This window comes from Gracilinanus agilis, chromosome 1 (assembly GCF_016433145.1).
Source record: "Gracilinanus agilis isolate LMUSP501 chromosome 1, AgileGrace, whole genome shotgun sequence".
NCBI classification, from domain to species: Eukaryota; Metazoa; Chordata; class Mammalia; order Didelphimorphia; family Didelphidae; genus Gracilinanus; species Gracilinanus agilis.
Window position 1 is genome coordinate 304012213 of NC_058130.1, and position 21487 is coordinate 304033699.

Here is a 21487-nt window from a genome sequence, read left to right on the forward strand (position 1 = left end):
CATGCTTCTCTGTGTTCCTTATATGCATTATTTCTTATAATACAGTAATATCTTATGTTCATGTTTAATTATTCTCCATTTAATTGGCATCTACTTTGTTTCAGTTCTTAGCTATCACAAAAAGTACTGCTATAAATAATTTGGAGTATATAAGTATACTTTTTTTGGAGTATAAGCCCAGTCATGTAGTCTGTTCAAAAGTTATAAACATTTTTGTTGTTTAAATATTCGCATGAATCCAAATTGCTTTCCAAAATGTTCATACTGTATATTAGTGTGCCTGTTGTTCCACAACAAATCCAACATTGTCTATTTCCATTATTGTCATTTTTACCAATTTGTAAGAGTTTATTTCCATTCTCTTTTTAATAATGATTTGGAGCATTCATTCATGTGTAATTTTAATTCTGAGAATTGTTCAAATTTGTTGACCACTTATCTATTGGTGAATAGCTATTGGTCATATTTTTAATATTTTATTTTAATTTAATTAATATTTAGCAATTATAGTATATATAATTATATAATAAATATGTAATATGTACACATAAATTGTTGATATGTCTTTGGTGTCAAACTTTAATTTGACCAATATGATAAAATGTTTTTCCTATTCAATCAATTTCCTTCTGTTGTAAGGTAGATTAAAAAATTATTATTTAGGAGACTTAGCAGGGAGGGCATCAGTTTTTTTCTGTGCAGAAGCTTTTCAGTTTCAAGTAATCTTTTATAGTTGCCTGTATCTCTTGTTTGGTTAAGAATAAATCTCCTCATAAAATAGATATATTATCTGCTTTGCTTCTCATTTTTTCTTTTGTCTGTAATATTTTTATCCATTTAGAATGTATTATGGAATTGGTATAAGGTGTTGGTCTAAGCTTAATTTCTTCCAGACTTCTTTACACTTTTCCGAGGAGTTTGGGTTTGTTTGTTTTCCTTATATCCTTGTTATCTCCTTAACTTTTTTTGATTAGATTTATCTAGTTCTGAGAAAGGAAAATTAAAGTCTGCTGCTTTTATTATTTTGTTATCTATTTCAGCCTGTATCTCATTTAGTTTTTCCTTTAAAAATCTAGATACAAAAATCTATAATAAAATTAAAAAAACTATAATTCTTGGTGCAATAGGTTCAATACTGATAATGCTTCATTACCCATAGTAACCTCCAACATAATATAGTTGACTGTTCATCCTTTTAATTATATCCATTTTAGTCCCAACTCTGTAAGGGTTCCTGATTGCTACTCTTGCCTTCTCTGGATCAGCTAAGGGATAGTATATTCTGCTCCAGATCCTCACTTTCAATATGTGTGTCTCTCATTTTTAGAGTGTTTCTTCTAAACAACACAGTCAGGTTCTGGTTTTTTTTTTTCTTTCTCCTATCCATTTTCTTCTCATGGATGAATTCCTCCCATTACACTCAATGTCATAATTACTAGATGTGCATTTCTGTTCCTTCTCACTGTCCCCTTTTCTTCCTTTCTTTCTGCCATATTCTTCCTCAGATGTCCAATTTCCTATGACCAGTGCCTCTCCAATTCACATACCTTCCCAAAAGTCCTCCCTTATCTTCTCCCTTTGCCCCCCAGATGCAAATTGGTCCACCTTTCAAAAGGTCCCCTTGTCCTTTCCCCTTTTCATTTTATTTATTATTCCTATTCACCTTTCAAAAAATCCCTTTCTTATTCCCATCATCATGCCCTCCTTCTTGATATGAGTTCAAATCCCCAAATACCTCCCTATATTGTCCCAAGAATCCTTCTATTATATCCTTACTTTACTACACTCCTCTTGATATATACTCCCCTCCCCATTTCCTCCATTATTCTATTCCCCTTCCCTCCTGTTTCTCTGTATATTATAAAAAATTTTTACCCTTCTAATTGTGTATGTTGCTCTTTCTTTATCCCAGGTCTGATGAAAGTAGGCTACTACCAATTCTCCATCCCTTCTTCCCCTTCTCCATGGTAGTTCCTCTATATATTCCTCCTCCACATGATATAGTCGATTCCCTTACCCTTTTGGCTCATTCCATTCCATTCACCTAGACCTCAAGCCATCCCTCCATACACACACCTTCAAAATACCCAGGCAGTGATGTCATTTCCAAGAGCCATAGATAACATTTTCCTTTTCAAGAATCAAACAATTTGATCTTTTAGGTTACTTATGATTTGTATTTCATTACCAATGAGCATTTTTATAGATGAAAGTCTCTGCTGAGTTCTGGGTTTTTCCCCAGGAATAGTTGAAACTTTACATTAATTCATTAAATTCATTAATTCATTAGTTCATTAAATGTCCATTTTTAATCTTTTATAATTATGCTCATATTTGGTGGATATGTTATTCTTGATTGTAAGCTACGTTCTTTTGCTCTACAAAATGTTGTATCCCGTGTCCTGCATTCTTTTAATGTTGTGGATTTTGGGTGTTGTGTTATTCTGACTGTAGCTTCACAGTATTAAAATGATTTTTTTTCTTGTTGTTTATAGTATTTTCTCTTTAATGTGGGAGCTACAGAACATAGCAACTTAGTTCCTGTGCATTTTCATCTTTGGGTCTCTGAGGTATTTATTGGTGGATTCTTTCAATTTCTATTTTACCCTCTGATTCTAGAATTTCTAGGCATTTTTCTTTGATGATTTCTTGGAGCATGTTGTCTAAACTCTTTTTTTTTTGTTTTTTAATTGCAACTTTCTAGGACTCCAACTCTTCTTAGATTGTCTCTCCTTGATTTGTTTTCCAGGTCTTCTGGTTTTGTGATAAAATGTTTCATAAATTTATTTTTCTTTTGATTTTGCTTCATTATGTTTTGTTGTCTTGGGAAATCTACAGCTTCTCATCAAATTCTTTCTCCTAAAACATTTTTTTCTTCTGTGAGTTTCTGGATCTCCTTTTCCACTTAGGTAATCTTTCATAAATTTCTTGATTTTTTTTTTCATTGCTCCTTTTTTCTCCCTAATTTTTCCTCAACCTTTCTAATTACGCTTTTGAAGTCTTTTTAAAACTGTTCCTAAAGTTCTTTTTGAGCATTTGACCATTTATTGTATTTCTTTGATGTTTTTACTCCACTGTCCTCTGTTTAAGCTGAGATCTTCTCTGTCCCTATAATAGTTATCAGTACTTAGGTTCTTTTTCTTATGTTTGCTCATTTTAAAATTTATTTACTTTATGAAATTTTAGCAGTCAGGCCAATAGATTTAATTATTGACCTTTTTCTGGAGTCTCAGGTTTCCTTTTGTGTTAGACATGTTACCTCAGGTTTTAGAATTGGGGGAGGTTTATTTTTACCTGGATCCCATTTAGTTTTTCCAGTTTTTAATTGTCCAAGTTCTGATATAATTCTAGATACTCCACTCAAGCCCCAGTCCATGATTAGCCTCAGGTGTTCCAACCATAGTCTGTTGGCAAGTCTGCCACTGCTACTGCAAGCAGTCAACCATCCCCTCTGTGGCAGCAACCAGCGACTCACCTCTTCTGTGAATGACCACAGCTGATGGGACCCCAATCTCTCAGTAACCACACTCACAGGTGCACATCCCTCCCTCAGTCCTCTCCCACTACCATAGCCTGGGACAGAGCATAAGTCCAGTCCATGTTCCTTGTACCTAAAAAAATCCATTGTTTCTAGCAGAGAGGCCTAAGCTTCTGCCCTCAGGTCATAGCACCTGCAGACTCCTTGGTGTCTACTCTTTTAATTAATAGCTGTGGGCCAGGGTGGGTTTCCAGAGCTAAAATCACAGCAGACACAGCTACTCCCTGGATCCTCTGCTGGAGGGCATTAGTGGTATACTTAGAGATACAGGCAAACAAGAAGAAGTTGCAAATCCTGCCCCCAGGGGTTACCTTGTAGATTCCATTCTATTGCTCTATCCTGCCCTGGAGCCTATGGAAGTGGGACTTAGATCAGGGAAGTTGAAATCTTTCTCTCTAGTTTTTCAGGGCTGTTCAGTTTCACTCCCAACTCCTGCCTGTTTTTGCCCTTTAATTATGTGAAGCTATTTTTGGTTGTTGTGGTTGTTTTAGCTTCATGACCTACTCTACCATCTTCCCACTACGTATCTCCTCTTTCTTTCTTTAAGGAGCATTTTGTAATTGTATCAATAAAAGTCTTTTGTGTGCTTTGGCATGCTGATCTGCTGATCTCCAGGTATTTTGTGCATTTTGTAGTTATTTGAAATGGATTTTTCCTTTCTATTATTGCTTTCCGTATCATTATTATAGAGAAATGCTGTTGATTTTTGAGAATTTATTTTGTAGCATATTGCTTTGCTGAAATGATCAGTTGTCTCAATTAGTAATTTTTCTGACTCCAAAGGATTTTTCAAGTTAATCATCAGCAAATAGGAATAGTTTTATCTCCTCTTCTTCTGCCTTTAACCCCTTTAATTTCTTGATCTTATCTTATTGCTATTGCTACTTCTAAAAGTATACCAAATAAGTGTTGGGAGAGTGGGCATTCTTACTTCACATCCATATTATTGGAAAATATTCCAGTGAATTTCCATTGAATATGATACTTGCTTTTGATTTTAGGTAGTGGCTTTTTAGATATTCAAAAAGGTCCCTTTATACCTCTATTTTGTAGGGGGTATTTTTAAAATGTTGTCCTTTGTCAAAGACTTTTTTCTGCATTTATTGAAATGAAAGTGTGGTTTGTGTTGTTTTGGTTTTTAATATGAATACGTTAATTATTTTTCCTAATTGATGTCTTGCAATTCTGGTATCAATCCTACTTGGTCATAATAAATGATTTCTTGGATAAATTACAGTTTTTATGATAGGATTTTGCTTAAAATTCATTAATGATATTGACTGATCATTTTCTTTCTCTGTTTTATTTTTCTATGGTTTAAGTATTAGGGCTATATCTTCCTCACAAAAGGATTCTGGTAGTGTTCTTTCTTGATTTTTGAGAATAATTTTCAAGGTACAGATACTAATTTTCTTTAAAAATTCTCATGTGAATCAATCAGAAACCTCCTTGATTTCATAGTTCCTTTATAGCCAGATCTATTTCCCTTCAAAAGGCTGGGTTTTTTATGATTTTTATCTGGTCTTCTGAGAGTTTGAATATTTTATATTTTTGAAAGTATTCTATTTATTTTGTGTTCTCAGTTTTTTAGCATTTAATATGCATAATTTCTATTTTTTTAATTCTGATTTTGTTGTGATTTCAGCAATCTCATTAGCTTTTGTATTTCTTTGATTTCCTACTTTTTTCTTTTTAATCAATTTTCTTTTTTATCAATTTGATTAGTCTTTTCAAAGAATAAGCTTTCATTTTTATTTATCATTTCTATGTTTATTTTGTTTCCAATTTATCTATTCTCCCTCTACTTAATATTTCTTCTTTTTTTGCTTATTTTAGGTTTTTATGGGCTTTCTAATTTTTAAGTGTATATTCAGATCATTAATCCTTTTTTTTCTATTTTGTTAATGTTTGTTTGTAAGGATATGATTTTTCCCCTGAGGACTGCTTTAGCTGCATCCAAGAAATTTTGGTATGTTTCCTCATTATAATTTTCTTTTATATAGTTATTGTTTCTATGATTTGTTCTTTAACCCACTCATTATTTATGATTTCATTGTTAATTCTCAATTTGGTGCTGTATCTTTTGTTTTGTGGTCCCTGAACCAATTACCGTTTTCATTAGGTTATGGTTTATAGAGGATGTTTTAACTCTTTCTGCCTTTTTACAATTATTTGCATTATCTCTGTGCCCTAGTACATCATCAATTTTTGTAAAAGTTCCATGTGACACCAAGAAGTGTTTGATAGTCCTCTATTTTGTTAAATATCCATTCCCTCCCCCCCCCCCAAAGGATTATGCACAGTTTTGCTGAATAAGTGATTCTTATTTGAAGTCCTAGTTCCTTTGCCATCTCTGACTGTGTTGGCTCCATGATATTTGAGTTGTTTCTTTTTGGCTGCTTATAATATTTTTTCAGTGACCTGGGAGTTTTGGAATTTGGCTATAATATTCCTGGAAGGTAACCCTTTGTGATCTCTTTCAGGGATTCTATTTTACCCTCTGGTGCTAGATTATCAGGGCAATTTTCCTTGATAATTACTTTAAAAATGATGTCTAAGCTCTTTCTTTTATCATGGCTTTCAGGTTGTTGAATAATTCTTAGATTATCTTTCCTAGATTTATTTTCCAGGTTACTTATTTTTCCAATGAGATAGTTCACATTTTCTTCTATGTTTTTCATTCTTTTGACATAATTGTTCTTTAATATTTCATGGAGCCATTAGCTTCCATTTGCCTACTTCTAATTTTTAAGGCATAATTTTCTTGAGTAAGCTTTTGCACCTCTGTTTTCATTTATTCAATTCTACTTTGTAAAGAGTTATTTTCCTCATTCAATTTATGTACCTCTTTTTCCATATGGTCAGTTTTTAAGAAATTCTTTTCTTTGATGCATTTTTGTACATTTTTTTCCATTTGACCAATTCTGCTATTTAAGAAGTTCTCTCCATTCGATTTTTGGGCCTCTTTTCTCAATTGTCCTACTGTTTTTCAAGGTATTAATTTCTTCAATATTTTTTTTTGCATACTTTGCCAAGCTGATGACTCTTTTTTATGATTTTCCTATATCACTCTAATTTTTTCCCCCAGTGTTCCTTCTGCCTCTCTTATTTACTTTTAAAAATCCTTTTGCCACTCCTCCATTAATTCTTTTTGGGTTTGAGAACAATTCCTATTTTCCTTGGAGGCTTTGGATGCAAAAAAAATTATCTTTTTTGTCTTCTAATTTTGTGTTTTGGTCTTTCCTGTCACCAAAATAAATTTCTACATTGAATTTTTTTTTGTTTGCTCATTTTCAAACCCTTTTCTTTTCTTTTAATTTAAAAAAGTTTCATTTTTTTATGCAGTTGTTTTCAGAGCTAGTTGTAAGGATCTATAAGTTTTTAGTTCTTACAAAATTACATTATGTGAGAAGAGGTATTTTTAATACTCTCCCAGACTCTGCTCTGGTCTGTGAGTAACCACAAGCACTCTTCTGTCTTGGAAATGTGACTGGGGTTCAATGCTCATCTGGACTGGTGCTCCTTCTCACCCTGAGATCACACTCCTGGATTGTAATCTGGTTCTGTGTATGGGCAGTATGACAAATATCTTGCATGTAGAGCCAACAAAAGGACCCTTGTGGTCTCCTTCTGAGTAGCCACCCAAACCCGTTCTTATCATCTGTGGCTAAGAGTCTTTTCTACTGATTCAATTGCCCCCATGACCTATTGCCATGATGAGGCCTGCCTTGGCATGTGACTTTTCACAACACTTTCATCCTCATACCCTAGATCATTAATGCCTGCCTTCTAAGTTGTTTTGGGCCAAAAAATTATATCTCTCCATCTTTCTGTGGGTTAGGATGCTCCAGAATTTGTTTTGAGGTGGGATGACATAGTTTTTTGGAAGATAATTTGGTAGCGATTAGGGGGATTTGTGTAACTTCTTTTCTATCTTCTAACTATGTTCTGAGGAAACCATGGCTGGAGGGACTAACCATTTATTGTAATTATCTTCAAGGAACATTTCTTAAGGTCACAGAACATACTTATTTCAGTCTCCTCTTTCTGAATAAGTCATAAGCAGTTTACTTTATAATCCCCTAAGGTGGAAAGCATCTTACATTAAGCAACTACCATCTTTGAGAATCATCACTGTAATAGGAAATAGATAAGATCACCAAAGAACTTCTAGAAGTATAAAGATAAGCCCAGGCTCACCTTCCTCAGTACTGGGCATAGTCACATATTGCTCTTCAGAATGTTTGAATTAGTTCATATCTCCACCAAAATGAATTAGTGTCCCAATTTTGCCACATCCCTTCCAACATTTTTCTCCTTCCTTTACTGTATTGGCTAATCTGATAGTGTGAGGTGGTATCTCAGTATTGTTTTAATTCACATTTCTCTAATCAAGAGTGATTTAGAACATTTTTTTCTTGTGATTATTGATAGATTTGATATCTTCACCTAAAAACCGATTGTTCATATCCTTTGACCATTTATCAATTGGGGAATGGCTTGTATTATTGTAAATTTGACTTAGTTCTCAACAAATTTGAAAAATTAGGCCTTTTATCAGAGAAATTTGTTATAAAAATTTTTTTTACCCATTGTTTTCCTTCTAATCTTGGCCACATTAGTTTTGTTTGTATAAACCCTTTTTAATGTGATATAACCAGAATTATTCATTTTATATCTTATAATGCTTTCTACTTCTTGTTTGGTCATAAATTCTTCCCTTCTCCAAGATCTGCCAGGTAAACTATTCTGTTTCCCTAATTTAGTTATGGTATCACTCTTTATATCTAAATCATATATCTATTTTTGCCTTATCTTGGGATGAGTCTGACATATTGGTCTATACCTAGTTTCTGCCATACTGTTTTCTGATTTTTTTCCAGCAATTTTTGCTAAGTAATGAGATCTTATTCCAAAAGCTAGAGTCTTTGGGTTTATCAAACACTAGGTTGCTAAGGTCATTTTCCCTGTATATTGTGAAATCTAATCTATTCCATTGCTCTACATTCTGTTTCTTAGCCAACACCAGACTGCTTTGATGATTATTACTTCATATTACAATTAAGTACTGCTAAGCCACCATTTTTTTTTTCATTAGTTCCCTTGATTTTCTTGATCCCCTGTTCTTCCAGATGAATTTTGTTTTTTTTTTCTCTAGTTCTATAAAATAATTATTTGGTAGTTTGCTTGGTGATATGACTCTGAATAAATAAATTAATTTAGGCAGAATTGTCATTTTTATTACATTAACTCTGCCTTCCCAGGAGCAATTAATATTTTCCCATTTGTTTTGATATGACTTTATTTGTGTAAAAAGTGGTTTTAAATTGTTTTCATATAATTCCTGGGTCCTCCTTGGCAAATAGATTTTCAGGTATTTTATATTGTCTAGAGTTATTTTAAATGAAATTTCTCTTTCTATCTCTTGCTGCTAGGTGAGATTATTTAAATCATTTAACCTCTCCCTTCCCTTTTCCCTCAGTGCAATACCATTTTTCACCTCTTGATTTTTTTTTTTGCATATCAGGCCATCCTAATCAGTTTATTCTCAGACCCTCTATCTATGTATACTCCTAACTGCTCTAATACTGATAAAAAAAATATTTAAAAATTACAAACATGATCTTTCTACATAGGAATATGTACAGTTTAATCTTATAGAGTCCCTTCAATTTTCTTTTTATCATTTATCTTTTAAGCTTCTCTTGGGTCTTGTGCTTGGAAATAAAATTTTCTGTTTAGGTTTGGTTTCATCAGGAATACTATTACATGATCATTCTCTGCCCTGAAAGAATATACTCAGTTTTGTTGGATAGGTGATCCTAGGTTGTAAATCTAAATCTTTTACCTTCCAGAATATCATATTCCAAGACTTATGATCCTTCAATGTGGAGGCTGCTAAGTCCTATGTAAACCTGACTATAGCTACAAGGTATTTGAATTGTTTCTTTCCAGCTTCTTGCAATATTTTCTTCTTGGCTTGGGGACTCTTTAGTCTAGCTATAATATTTCTGGGAGTTGTCATTTGGGGATTTCTTGCAGGAGCCTATCTGTGGATTCTTTCAATTTCTATTTTACTGTCTTGTTCAAGAATATCAGGGCAGTTTTCTTTTATTGTTTCTTTTATTATGACATCCAGGATTTTTTTTTTTTGGTCATGGCTTTCAGATAGTTCAATAATTCTTATATTGTCTATCTTGGATCTGTGTGGGGAAGGGTTGCAGACAGTGGACCTCACCACTGAGAAAAGATCACATACATGGAACTCAGAAGCCAAAGTAGAAGATAGCAGTTTATTCTTTAGTAAAAGGAACATTCCCCAGTTTGGGGTGCCTAAGGAATGTCAAAGTATTGAGTCCAAAGATCCAATTTATAGGGTTTTCCAATCAAAGAAACTCCCCACCCCACCTCCCTCCTCCCACCTTTTGTTCTGGCCAGAATTCATCATTTTTGACATTTTTAAGTGAATTACTGGGTTGTAGATTACAGTAAATTTGTTAGACATCTAGTTAAAAGATAAGTAAATTGCTGGGTTGTAGATTACAAGATAAGGGAGTTGATGGATTGTTAATTACCATTGGGTGGAGACTCTTTGTCACCAAAGAACTACTTTACCTCTCCAGGTCTTTGAAATGTGAAGTGGACTGGCCAAAGGTTTTGTTTTTAGAAAAGGGGGTAGTGTATTAACTTCTATCTAGGTTCTTAATGCTTTTTATGAGAAAGACAGATTATATCCCACTCAGTTCCCCCCTTTTTATTTTATTAACTGTATGCTTTTTCACCCCATTTTTGAAGCATTAATTTAGCTTCCAGTTCAAATATGCTCTTGTCTAATCCATCTAGATCCAAGACTTTTTGTCTCCTTAGAACCCTGTTCTTCATACTAGCAAGTATTTTGAGCATGATCTTTGTCCAGGGACATCAAGTCCCACCAATTGACCCAAGAAATAATATCCAGTTGCAGAATTAAAACTTTCTCCTCTTTGGTTTCTAGATTTGAACTCATATGGGACTCCCCCAGGCACTCCTACTGTATCTAAATAGACTAATTCATCTAAGAAGCCTTGAGGAAAGACTAGAGTATTTCTCTTTTTCTCTTTCTTTCTCCTACTTACTTTAGGATCACTTTCTGCTCTCCTCCATCAAGGTGGCAGTGGTAGCCACAGCCTGGATGCATGTAGACCACCCTCTAGTCACTGGATTCAGGATTTTTTGACAAGGAAGCCATTGTCCACTTTTGTCCTCCAAACAGCCCCGGATATTCAGGAAAGGAGGGAGAGAGAGACAAATGAGCTTAAAACATATAAAATCATATTGAGTAGGTTTACAAAAATAGACATGAAAGAGTTACTGAATCTGATCCCACCCCAATTTTCAGATCTGTAAGAGGGGGAGAAGATCAGCTGGAGTTTTATCCCTTTTGTAACTGAATTTCCCTGGTCTACTCTCAATGTCCACTTGTATTAAAATCAAAGTTTCTAGAACTCTCTCAGATCCCTACTGGCAGGCATTAGGCTGCTCAATACTGAGGCCTGAAAGCTGACTTACCTGATTTGCTTATTCTCCAACTCTTGATTTGGTTTATTGTTTCTTGATGTTTCATGAGGTCTTTAGGTTCTAGTTGTCCAATACTAAGTTATAAGGAATAATTTTCTTCTTTGAGCTTTTGAACCTCCTTTTTCATTTGGGCAATTCTGCTATTATTTTTTCTTGTGTTGTATTCATTTCTCTTCCCCATTTTTCCTATCTTTCTTAATTGATTTTTGAAATCCTTTTTAAGCTCTTCCAGACCCTGAGACCAATTCATATTTTTCTTTAAAGCTTTTTGCATTTTTGCTTTGCTTTCACTGTCCGCTTCTGTGTTTGTGCCTTACTTTTCTTTGCCTCCATAACAATTTTCTATGGTTCAGTGGGGCTTTTTTTTTGACATTTTCTCATTTTTCCAGGCTCTTTCTTGAGTTTCATTTTTATTTTAAAGGTAGGCTCTGTTATTAGGATAGAGTATTCTCTTAAACTTCAGTTCTTCCTTGATGCTACCCTTAGTTCTATTTCTGGGTTTCTGTAAATTCCAGTTCTTCCAAGTTGGTATGATGGCCTGTGGGTTGAGAGCTCTGAGAGGCACCTCCCACAACTGATTCAATCACTCCCTGAGACTGCTGATGGCTTACAGCTCAGAACACTGTGAGCTACTCTTATGTTAGGGTTAGGGCTTAAAGTCTAGCCTCAGACTTGAGCAGGGGCTTTTGGTCTCACAATGGGTTTGATCAGATCAGGCACACTGTGGATTGCCATACCTTGGGGCTTAATAACTACTCCTGAGTTTTGGTAAATGCTAGCTCAGTCTGAGCTCACACAGGCCAGAGTATTGGGGTCTGTCTTGTGCTTGGGCTCAGAGCCTCACTCTGGGCTTACAGAGACCAGAACTACTACACAGACTACCTGGGATTCCTGACTTTACTTGAGTCTTGACTTGAGGCTTGGAATTTTAAAGTGTGTTTGTGGGGTTGCACTGCTGTTGGTTATCTCAGGGTCTGAACACTGGCTTGGGCCCAGGTTCAGAACCTGGGACAGTATATGTGAGGTGGGGAGATTTGCGGTTGGCTTATACCAGTACTCTTTGGTGTAGCCAGCCTCTTGTGGGCTGGGCTCCCTTCTCACCCCAGTAATTCCTATCCTCTGCCTACCTTTCAAGTTGTTCTCCAAATAAAAGTTGTTTTACTTTGTCTCTTTGTTGGTTCTTTTTGAGTATTCATTTTGAGGTGTTATTTTGAGGTTGGTTAGAGAAGATTCTCATGGTGGTTTGAGTTTTCCCTGCTTCTAGTCCACCACCTTGCCTCTGTCCTTCCAAAAAAGGCTCCTTTTTATCTCTTTTTAAAAATCTTCAGGGCATAATTTTTCTTTTTTCTTTTTTTCTTTAAATTTTCTTGTCTCTTATTTTTTACAAGTTGAACTTATATATCTTTTTTTTTTTACCCTTGTACTTCAGTGTATTGTCTCATAGGTGGAAGATTGGTAAGGGTGGGCAATGGGGGTCAAGTGACTTGCCCAGGGTGACACAGCTGGGAAGTGGCCGAGGCCGGGTTTGAACCTAGGACCTCCTGTCTCTAGGCCTGACTCTCACTCCACTGAGCTACCCAGCTGCCCCCTTATATATCTTTTAAAAAATATTTTTCCATGTTTACATGATTCATTTTCTTTCCCTCCTCTCTTCACTCCCCCCTCCCAGATCCAGTAAGCACTTCCACTGGGTTATAGAAATGTTATCACTTATACCTATTTCCATATTATTCATTTTTGCAACAGAGAAATCTTTTTTTAAACATTTATTAATATTCATTTTTGAGAAATCTTTTAAAACTGAAAGCTTCAGTCACATACCCATATAAACAAATGACAAGTCATTTGTTTTTCTTCTGTGTTTCTACTCCCACAGTTCTTTCTTTTCATGTGGATAACATTCTTATAAGTTCCTTGGGATTGTCTTATAGTAGCAAAGTTCATTACATTGGATCGTTCCACAATGTTTCACTTTCTGTGTATAATGTTCTCTTAGTTCTACTCATTTCACTTTGCCACCAGTTCATATAACATCCTTCAGTTCATTATTCCTTATAGCACTTACAGCAACATTCCTTCCATCACCATCATATTCCACAATTTGTTCAGTGTAGCATCAATTTTCCACCTCATTTATCTCACATAATTTTTGAACATGAAACTTGTTTCAGCTAGATAATTCTCTTTTTTGAGATAAAAATTTATGCTTCTTATTTCTTTTAATTCCTTCAATAGCACTTAAATAGTGTTCAGTATATTTCTCTGAATTGAAATGAAATAGAAAGAAATATTTTAAATTAAAAACTTTAAACTAAAGCAACAGTAGTTGATATAGTAAAGACATATTTTTTCAAGGAGGAGAAAATCCAGAATACCTTTCTAAATTGTGATGAGCAATTAATATTTCTCCATCATGTGTCCTACAGATAAAAAGAGTTGAGTCCCTACATAGTTATTTATTTTAAATTATGTTTATTTTCATAAATAATTTTGTATAACAGCCATATTCATGAAAACTTAATTTTATATTTGCAACATCCATAGGTATATTATAATTGTTCCTGTGTGGGACAGAAGAAACGACTGCTATCAACTGTGGAGGGTGATGTCATAGATGCTCAAGCTGGGAAATGTGAATCACGATGCAAGAATTTACCCATATTCTTTGCCTTTTTCTTTGCTACAGTTGTGTTTACTTTTATGTCTGGTACACCAATTACTGTGGCCATCCTCAGGTATGCTTCTCATCTTTAAAAATTTATCTTTTATTATTTATTTTTTTCTCTTTTCACATTATTTATGTTTTTAAGGATTTTTTCTATGGTTACATGATTAATGTTCTCTCCCTTCTTTTACTCCCCCACCCATTCCAGAGCTGACAAGTAATTCCACTGGTTTATACATGTCTTATTACTCAAAATCTATTTCCATATTATTCACATTTGTAATAAAGTAATCTTTTAAAAAACCACAACCCCAAATCATATACCCATTTAAACAAGTAATAAATCATTTTTTCTTCTGCATTTTTTCTCCCACAGCTCTTTCTCTAGATGTGGATAGCATTCTTTTTCATAAGTTCCACGGGATTGTCCTGGTCATTGGATTGCTGTTAGTAGCAATCTATTATATTTGATCATCGAACAATGTTTCAGTTACTGTGTACAATGTTCTCCTGGTTCTGCTTCTTTAACTTCACATCAGTTCATGAGATCTTTCCAGTTCTTATAGAAATCAAGCAGTTCATCATCCCTTATTAATGCTTTTCATTTTTGATCTTTACATATTCTACCTAAATTCATTTAGAGGAAATATTTATTATATTTTAAGTAGATTTAAGAGTCTTGAATCATTTCCTTATTTTAGAACCACAAAACCCAAAAGCTACTTTATAGTTTTTTTCCAGTCATGTTCCTTAACTCATGTTGGTTGAACACAAATCACAAATTAGCAAATACAATAAAATTTTATTTTGATGCTGTTGACTTTATAAAATATGCCTCAGTCTATGTTAATCATTGGGGAAAGACATGGAAATTGAGGGGATGCCCATCAGTTGGGGAATGGCTGAACAAGTTGTGGTATATGATTGTGATGGAAAACTATTGTGCTAAAATAAATGAAAGGTATGAGGATTTTGGAAAATCTAGAAAGACTAACATGAACATATGCAAAGTGAAGTGAGTAGAAGCAGAACATTGTAGACATTGACAATAATATTTTTTGATGAACAGGTAGGAATGACCTAATTATTCTCAGCAATGCAGTGATCCAGGACAATCCCAGAGACCAATGGAAAATGCCATGTCCTTTTATGAAAGAAATTATAGAGTCTAAATGCAGACTGAAACTTTCACGATATTTCACTTTCTTTTTTTCTTTTTTCTTCCATAAAATAAATAATATGGAAATTTATAATTTAGAACTCAAAATTGTTTTAAAAGAATGTTAAAATTTTATTTTTATATGTAATTGGGAGGAAGTATAATATTAGAAAAAAGAAATTATAAACAGGTTAGCTTTAAAAAATGGAAAGGCCTACATGAAATTATAAAGAGCAAAAGGAGTGGAACCAAGAAAACATTATATATAGCATCAAGAATGTTTGAAGAATAACTTGTTTATGTCTGCTTCAAAAGAAAGAAATGATAAATTTTCCCTACAAACCAGGAATCATAGAAGAACAAAGACTCTTAGGACATCTCTGTGCTTTGTTACTCTTAGCTGCATCTCAACTTGTGAAAGAATGAAACATATCTGCTAGTGTTGGGGAAATAGAAGCAGGTATATGAACAAATAGCCACTTCAAATCTATACTTCAATAGTCTTTTTATCTATCTATCAATATGAGAAAAAATAAAACAACACCATAACAACCATTTCAGTTAAGTAGTAGCTTGATGTCATCTTGGAAGTATTAACTCCCAGATACCCAAGGATTTGTATTTTTTCTTCTATGTAACATTTTTATCAATCATTTGTTTAAAGGCACAGATGACATATTTATAAAATATTCATATACCAAATTTAGGTAGGAGAGATGACATGGTAGATGACTGAATGAAGATTCAAAAGGATCTTGACAACTCGAACACTGGCCTGAAATTAAATCATTGGGAATAAATGCAAAAAATTTTACTTGTGCTTAGAAAACCAAATTCACAAGTACAGGATCAGAAAGATGTGGCAGAGACCTTTATCTGAAAAAGATCTAGAGGACTTAGTAGACTACAAGCACATTAAAAGCCAACCTTGTGAAATGGAAGCCAAAAAAGCTAATCATTCAATCCATACCCATTAAGAGCATTCTATGAGCTAGGTTCTGTGTTAAACAATGGGAAGATAAAGAAAAAGCAAAACAAAAAAAACAAAAAAACACTTCAAGACCTTATCAGATAAAAATATGCAAGTATACAAGAATATATAACTAGGTGGAAGATAACTTTAAACAATGGCATTTGAACTGAATCTTAAAGAAAGTTGGGGACTCTAAGAGGAAGGGGTGATATGGAAGAATATTCCAGGCAAAGGAATGTTAACTTATAAGGCTTCATTCAATACCCATTATGTGCCAGGTACTGTAATATGCATAGTAGATGCAAAGATGAAGATGAAACAGTTCCTGTCTTTGAGAGACATAATTTCCAGGATATAGAAGATGATAGTCCTACTATATATACTCTTGTTTATGTAAGTAGAGTACTGCATTTAGGTCTGGACACCACATTTAAGAATCAGAATTGGAAAGTAGGAATTTGTCCAAAGAAGATGACCAGTGTTAAGGTTAAAATTAATGGTTGGATGATGATTATATGACATTATATGATCACCAGCATTTATTATATCTTGAGTCAGAAATTTAGGTACAAATATTTACAAATAGAGAGGAAACAATAACGAAGAGAAATGTGAGGGGGATAGAGAAATTATCTATCCTATCAACCTAAATGTTTTGCTCTGGGTCTGCTTAATCCAGGCAGAGATTAATTAGTTCTCAACTAGGAAGGCTGATAGTGAGTAACCATGAGGTCTCCTCCAAGATGGAAGCTAGTCTCTCCAGAAACTAGGAAAGGGGTCAGCCTTTCACTCACCCAACAAAGCTGTCCAAGAGTCAGAGTCCAAGTAGAAGTGGAGCTCTGAGCTCATAATCCAAGCTGAAGTCTCCCTCAAAGACTGTCTAATACTATCTCCAGAAGACAATCTTTTCAGACTATCTTCTCAAAGACAATCTGCTCTGAAGGAGTTCAGGGCTTGCTTTTTATGGTGACTTCTTATCCCCTCCCCTCTTCACAGGGGCCAATCACTGTTTCCAAATTGTGGGGGTAGTGTCTGTAGGATTGACTTCTCACCTTCTGAAGGTTTAATTTTCATCAAAAAGATTCAGTTTCCCCTGGCTGATTGAATTTCTAAGGGTGTAAATCCTCTAAGTACCTTGCTAGCTTCTCACCTAGTATTAAGTAAGGTGTTTAATCTTTTGTTCATTCAATTCAAAAGTAGACAAAGGAGAGTTAGAATCCTGTCTTTACAATCTAGTGAGTTACTAAGTAGGAGTACTTAAATTATTGTTAACTCAGGATAGACGATAGAGTAAAAAAATTCTCTTTCACACTAGAGTAGTGAAAAGGCTGGAGAACATATCATATGAGGTTCAATTTAAAGAAATTCTGTTTTTCCTTATTACTTTTTTGCCCAAATTCTCTAGTGACTGGATTTCTTACTAAATATTTATCTAGGTAATATATAGTGCTATTCAATACTTAGCTCTCTCCTTCCACCCTTCACAAATTAAAAAAAAAAAGTATTCTGGAAAAAAATTTATTCTGTACCTTTTCAAGGTCCATACTTGAGGACTCGAGTCCTCTATGGTTTTTGCTGTAGCTCTTATATCCAGTTCCCATGGCATGGGAGCAAGTTTACCTCTTGAGCACCCCTGACAAAGAGGAAATTAAAGAGCAGGAAGCTGAGATCCAGCTGGAGAAGCAATACTTCAGACCACCCAAGGAACTAGCTTACTTGGTAGTGAACTAAGACACGACTTCAATCACAAAAGAGAACAAGACAGGGTCTTGGTTACTAGAAATGGTGTACAAGTCATTTAACAGAATTGGACAGATTTGATATGGAGCCATTCGTTTATAGATATAGGTAGGCTTATTTCTTCCTTGTCAAAAAAAGAAAATTCTAGTCTGACATATAATATTTCCCTATAATTCTGCAATGATAAATCCTAGAACATGGGGACAAATTCAACTTAAAGATATATGTTATATTCCTGGCCATGAGAACTGGAGTACTGAGGCAGGGGATGAATTGTGTGTGTTTTGAATTGAAGGGGTAAAGGAGGGGTAGCATGTTCATTACCACTTTCAAAAGTGAGCAAAATATTACTATTTTTTGCATTTTTTCTATTTTAATTAGTGGGGTACTAAACTAATTATTCAATGAAAGCAGTAGTGTGAAGAATCAATAGAGTAGCCTTGGATTTAGTGTATATTCACTGTAATTATTACTGATTATGTAATTATTGTTTGCTTACAGGTGTGTATTTGACAGACAGCATTCTCTTGCCCTGGGAGTACAATTCATGCTAATCCGATTATTGGGTATGACATAAATACATACTTCTTTTTGAACTATTATTTGTGTTGATTTACTCATTTTTGTTGTATATGTAGGAACACAAATGAAATTTAAAGTGTGGCATAATATAGAAAAAATGTGAAAGAACTTCTTTTTCAAAGTTCAGAAAGGTTCACCTTTCAGAGAAAAAAAATAAGGTTTTTGTCAGTCTAAATGGCAGATCTTCAACATTGTTATAAAGTATAAATGATATGTTTGCTATATATTAGAGTAATTAGGCAGCACAGTAGAGAATACCAAGCCTGAAGTCAGGGGGGCCAGGGTTGAAATCTGGTCTCAGATACTTCCTAGCTGTGTGACATTGAGCAAGTCACTTAACCCCAATTGCCTAAGCCTTGTTGCTTTTCTGCTTTAAAACTGATACTAAGACAGAAACTAAGTTTTTTTGTTTTAGAAGGCATCTGTTGTTTTTTTTAATGGTTGTTATATATTGAAAAAAATATATATGTTGTCTCTGACTTATGAGGGAAGTATACATAATGGAACTAAAGTCTTTATCCACCATTATTATATATTTTTTAAATATATGAAATTAAAAAAAACCCTTTTCACCTACAACTCAAATGTTAATACCCTTGAGATTTACCTAGAATGCTATTTTTTCTGTATATGTATAAAAAGATAAATTTTACAATATAAATATAGAAGATCTACTCATGTAGATTGAGCCAGAGCCACTTTTGCTACTAATGTGAACAGTAAGGGAAGCTGTTTTAAAGCTCAGAATGATTTATATAATGGAAACCATTCTAAGAAGGAATAAAAGAGAGGTAAGAATTGAGAGAAATTGTAAAAGACCATATATAAGGAGGAATTTTGGCTAAGGAAACAATATAGGAGAAAGAGGACAGAAAAAGAAAGATATAATAACTAATATTTATTTAGTGCTTTAAGATTTGCAAAGCACTTTACACTTACCTCATATTATTATTATTATGTTATTCTAATTTTTAAAACTGCTTACCTTTTGTCTTAGAATCAATACTGTGTATTGGTTCCAAGGCAAAAGAGCAGTAAAGGGAAGGCCAGTGACAGCAAACCTTTTAGAGACCTTTTAGGTTGGCAAAGTAATGTCTTCAGGTATGCATGGAAAGGGGGAGAAGAGCAGCCCCCTCCAGCATGCTCTCGTCTATGTGCCATAGGTTTGCCAGCATGGGGCTAGGCAATGGGGGTTAAGTGACTTGCCTAGGGTCACACAATTAGGAAGTGTCTGAGGCCAGATTTAAACCCAGGTCCTCACATCTCTAGGTCTGGCTCTCAATCCCCTGAGCCATCTAGCTATCCCCTTAACTAAATAGTCTTGAACTAAATTAATACCATACTCAATGGTTGTATAATTGCATAGAATCTATCTCTTCTTCTCTATCCTGGCAAACAAGAATAAAACCATTAAGTTTCCTTTGTAAAGTTTCATGTGTACATATATTTGTGTGTGTTCTTACACTCACATATTCACAAATATAGGAATCTCAAAGAAGATAATTTTTCTAGTCTCTCTTAAAGTTCAATCCATTAATCATTTATTGGCTCCATACAAGGGGAATCTGCTAAGTGCCAGGTGAAAAAGATAAAAATCTAACAATCCCTACCTTCATGAGCTCTGAATTTCATTATATAATACTTCTGGCTGCCCTGAAATAGCATGAAAATGTAAAACAATATGCTTAATAGATGTTTGAAATATAAGTACATATTTAAATATGGAGAATAGAACATGATCATAATATGCAGTCTTTTCTCATGGGTTCTTCATATGTAATGGCATTTTTAATAGGCACCATTCCTGGACCAATTTGCTTTGGCATTGCAATAGACAGCTCTTGTGTACTATGGGACATTAATGATTGTGGAGTTAGAGGAGCTTGTCGGATTTATGACAACCCCAAAATGGCCTACATGCTGGTAGGAATAAGTAAGTGATAGAATTTTGATATGTATAAATATGTGGAAAAAAAACAGCTTAAATTACCCTCATTTATAAACCATCTTCTCCTAATCAAAGAATTACTTTCTTCAATAAATGAATGTTTTCATAAATATATAGAATGTATGGGGAAAATTACCAATTTGCATTTATGTTTGAGGGAATGATTGCATTAATTATACAAATAATTAGATTTATGATTGAGTGTTAATGGTGATATTTTAACAATTTTTTTCCCATTTAAGTAGTTTTTTCAAATAGTTTCTAAGTAATCTTTCATGTAGAGATTCACAAGTTTTCTTAAATTAATTTTGATTGAGTAGATATAATTATATCCCCATTTCAAATGAATTTCTTAGCTTTTCACACTTGCCTTTTTTGTTTCTGCAATTATTTTGCAAGTTGTCTGATTTTTAGAAAATGTTTTCCTGTTAAAGAGATCATAAGTTTGATTATGCTTGACTTTTTTTCTTTATTACAAGGAAAGGCCTAGGGGAGTGGGTCAAGGAACATATAAAGAAATGATTTTGATGTTAAAAACAAAAATGCATCAAATTTAAAAAAAAAACTGGTAAGTCTATTTATGTCAATATGTCATCCTAAAACAAGATGTTTTGTAATAGGCATATATTCTTTGACTGTAATTTAATAAAGCCTATAATACATAGAAATACCAGTTTAAATATAACAAATACCTCTTTGATGAAGCAGATAATCGCCTCTCTTATCCTAAATACAGCTGTAGTAAGTGCAAAAAAAAAAGGCTTTCTAAGCAACCAAAACAAGTGTAAAATAGTACGTTCACAAAAATGTATGCACTTCATTCAAATGATATGCCCCCAGACTATCACCTAAATCCTATTTACTGTTGTCAGAAGCAAAATTCTAATAAACTTACTATTTTAAAAATCCATTAAACAGCATATTAGAATCAGCATATGAGAGTTAATCAAAATCACCTATGATGGTTCATTCACTTTGCTAAATACTGGAGATACAGAGTCTCTGCTCTCAAATAATTTACATTATAATGAGGGAGAAATGTCAGAACATCCCTAGATAAATACAAAACAGAGGGAAGATAACCTTAAAAGAGCAGAGTAGTGGTGGCTGGGAAGACTAGGATAAGCCATCTTGAGGGTTGTAACACTTGAATAAGTCTTAAAAGAAATCAGAAACTATATCTGAAGGGCATACCCTATGATCCAATGGCACCACTACTAGGTCAGTATCCCAAAGAATTTTAAAAAAAAAGGAGAAGGAGAAGGAGGAGGAGAAGAAGAGGAAGAGGAGGAAGAGGAAGAGGAAGAGGAAGAGGAAGAGGAAGA

General features: G+C 34.0%; 1 protein-coding gene across 1 annotated transcript in view; it reads left to right on the top strand.

Moving 5' to 3' along the window:
* Nucleotides 1-21487, top strand: part of LOC123251194 (solute carrier organic anion transporter family member 4C1-like) — a 113828-nt gene that overhangs the window by 65944 nt on the left and 26397 nt on the right. Inside the window, exons 9-11 of the mRNA XM_044680390.1 lie at nucleotides 13640-13830; nucleotides 18134-18198; nucleotides 20010-20147. Coding sequence (XP_044536325.1) covers nucleotides 13640-13830; nucleotides 18134-18198; nucleotides 20010-20147 — 394 coding nt within the window. The remainder of the gene's footprint in view (nucleotides 1-13639; nucleotides 13831-18133; nucleotides 18199-20009; nucleotides 20148-21487) is intronic.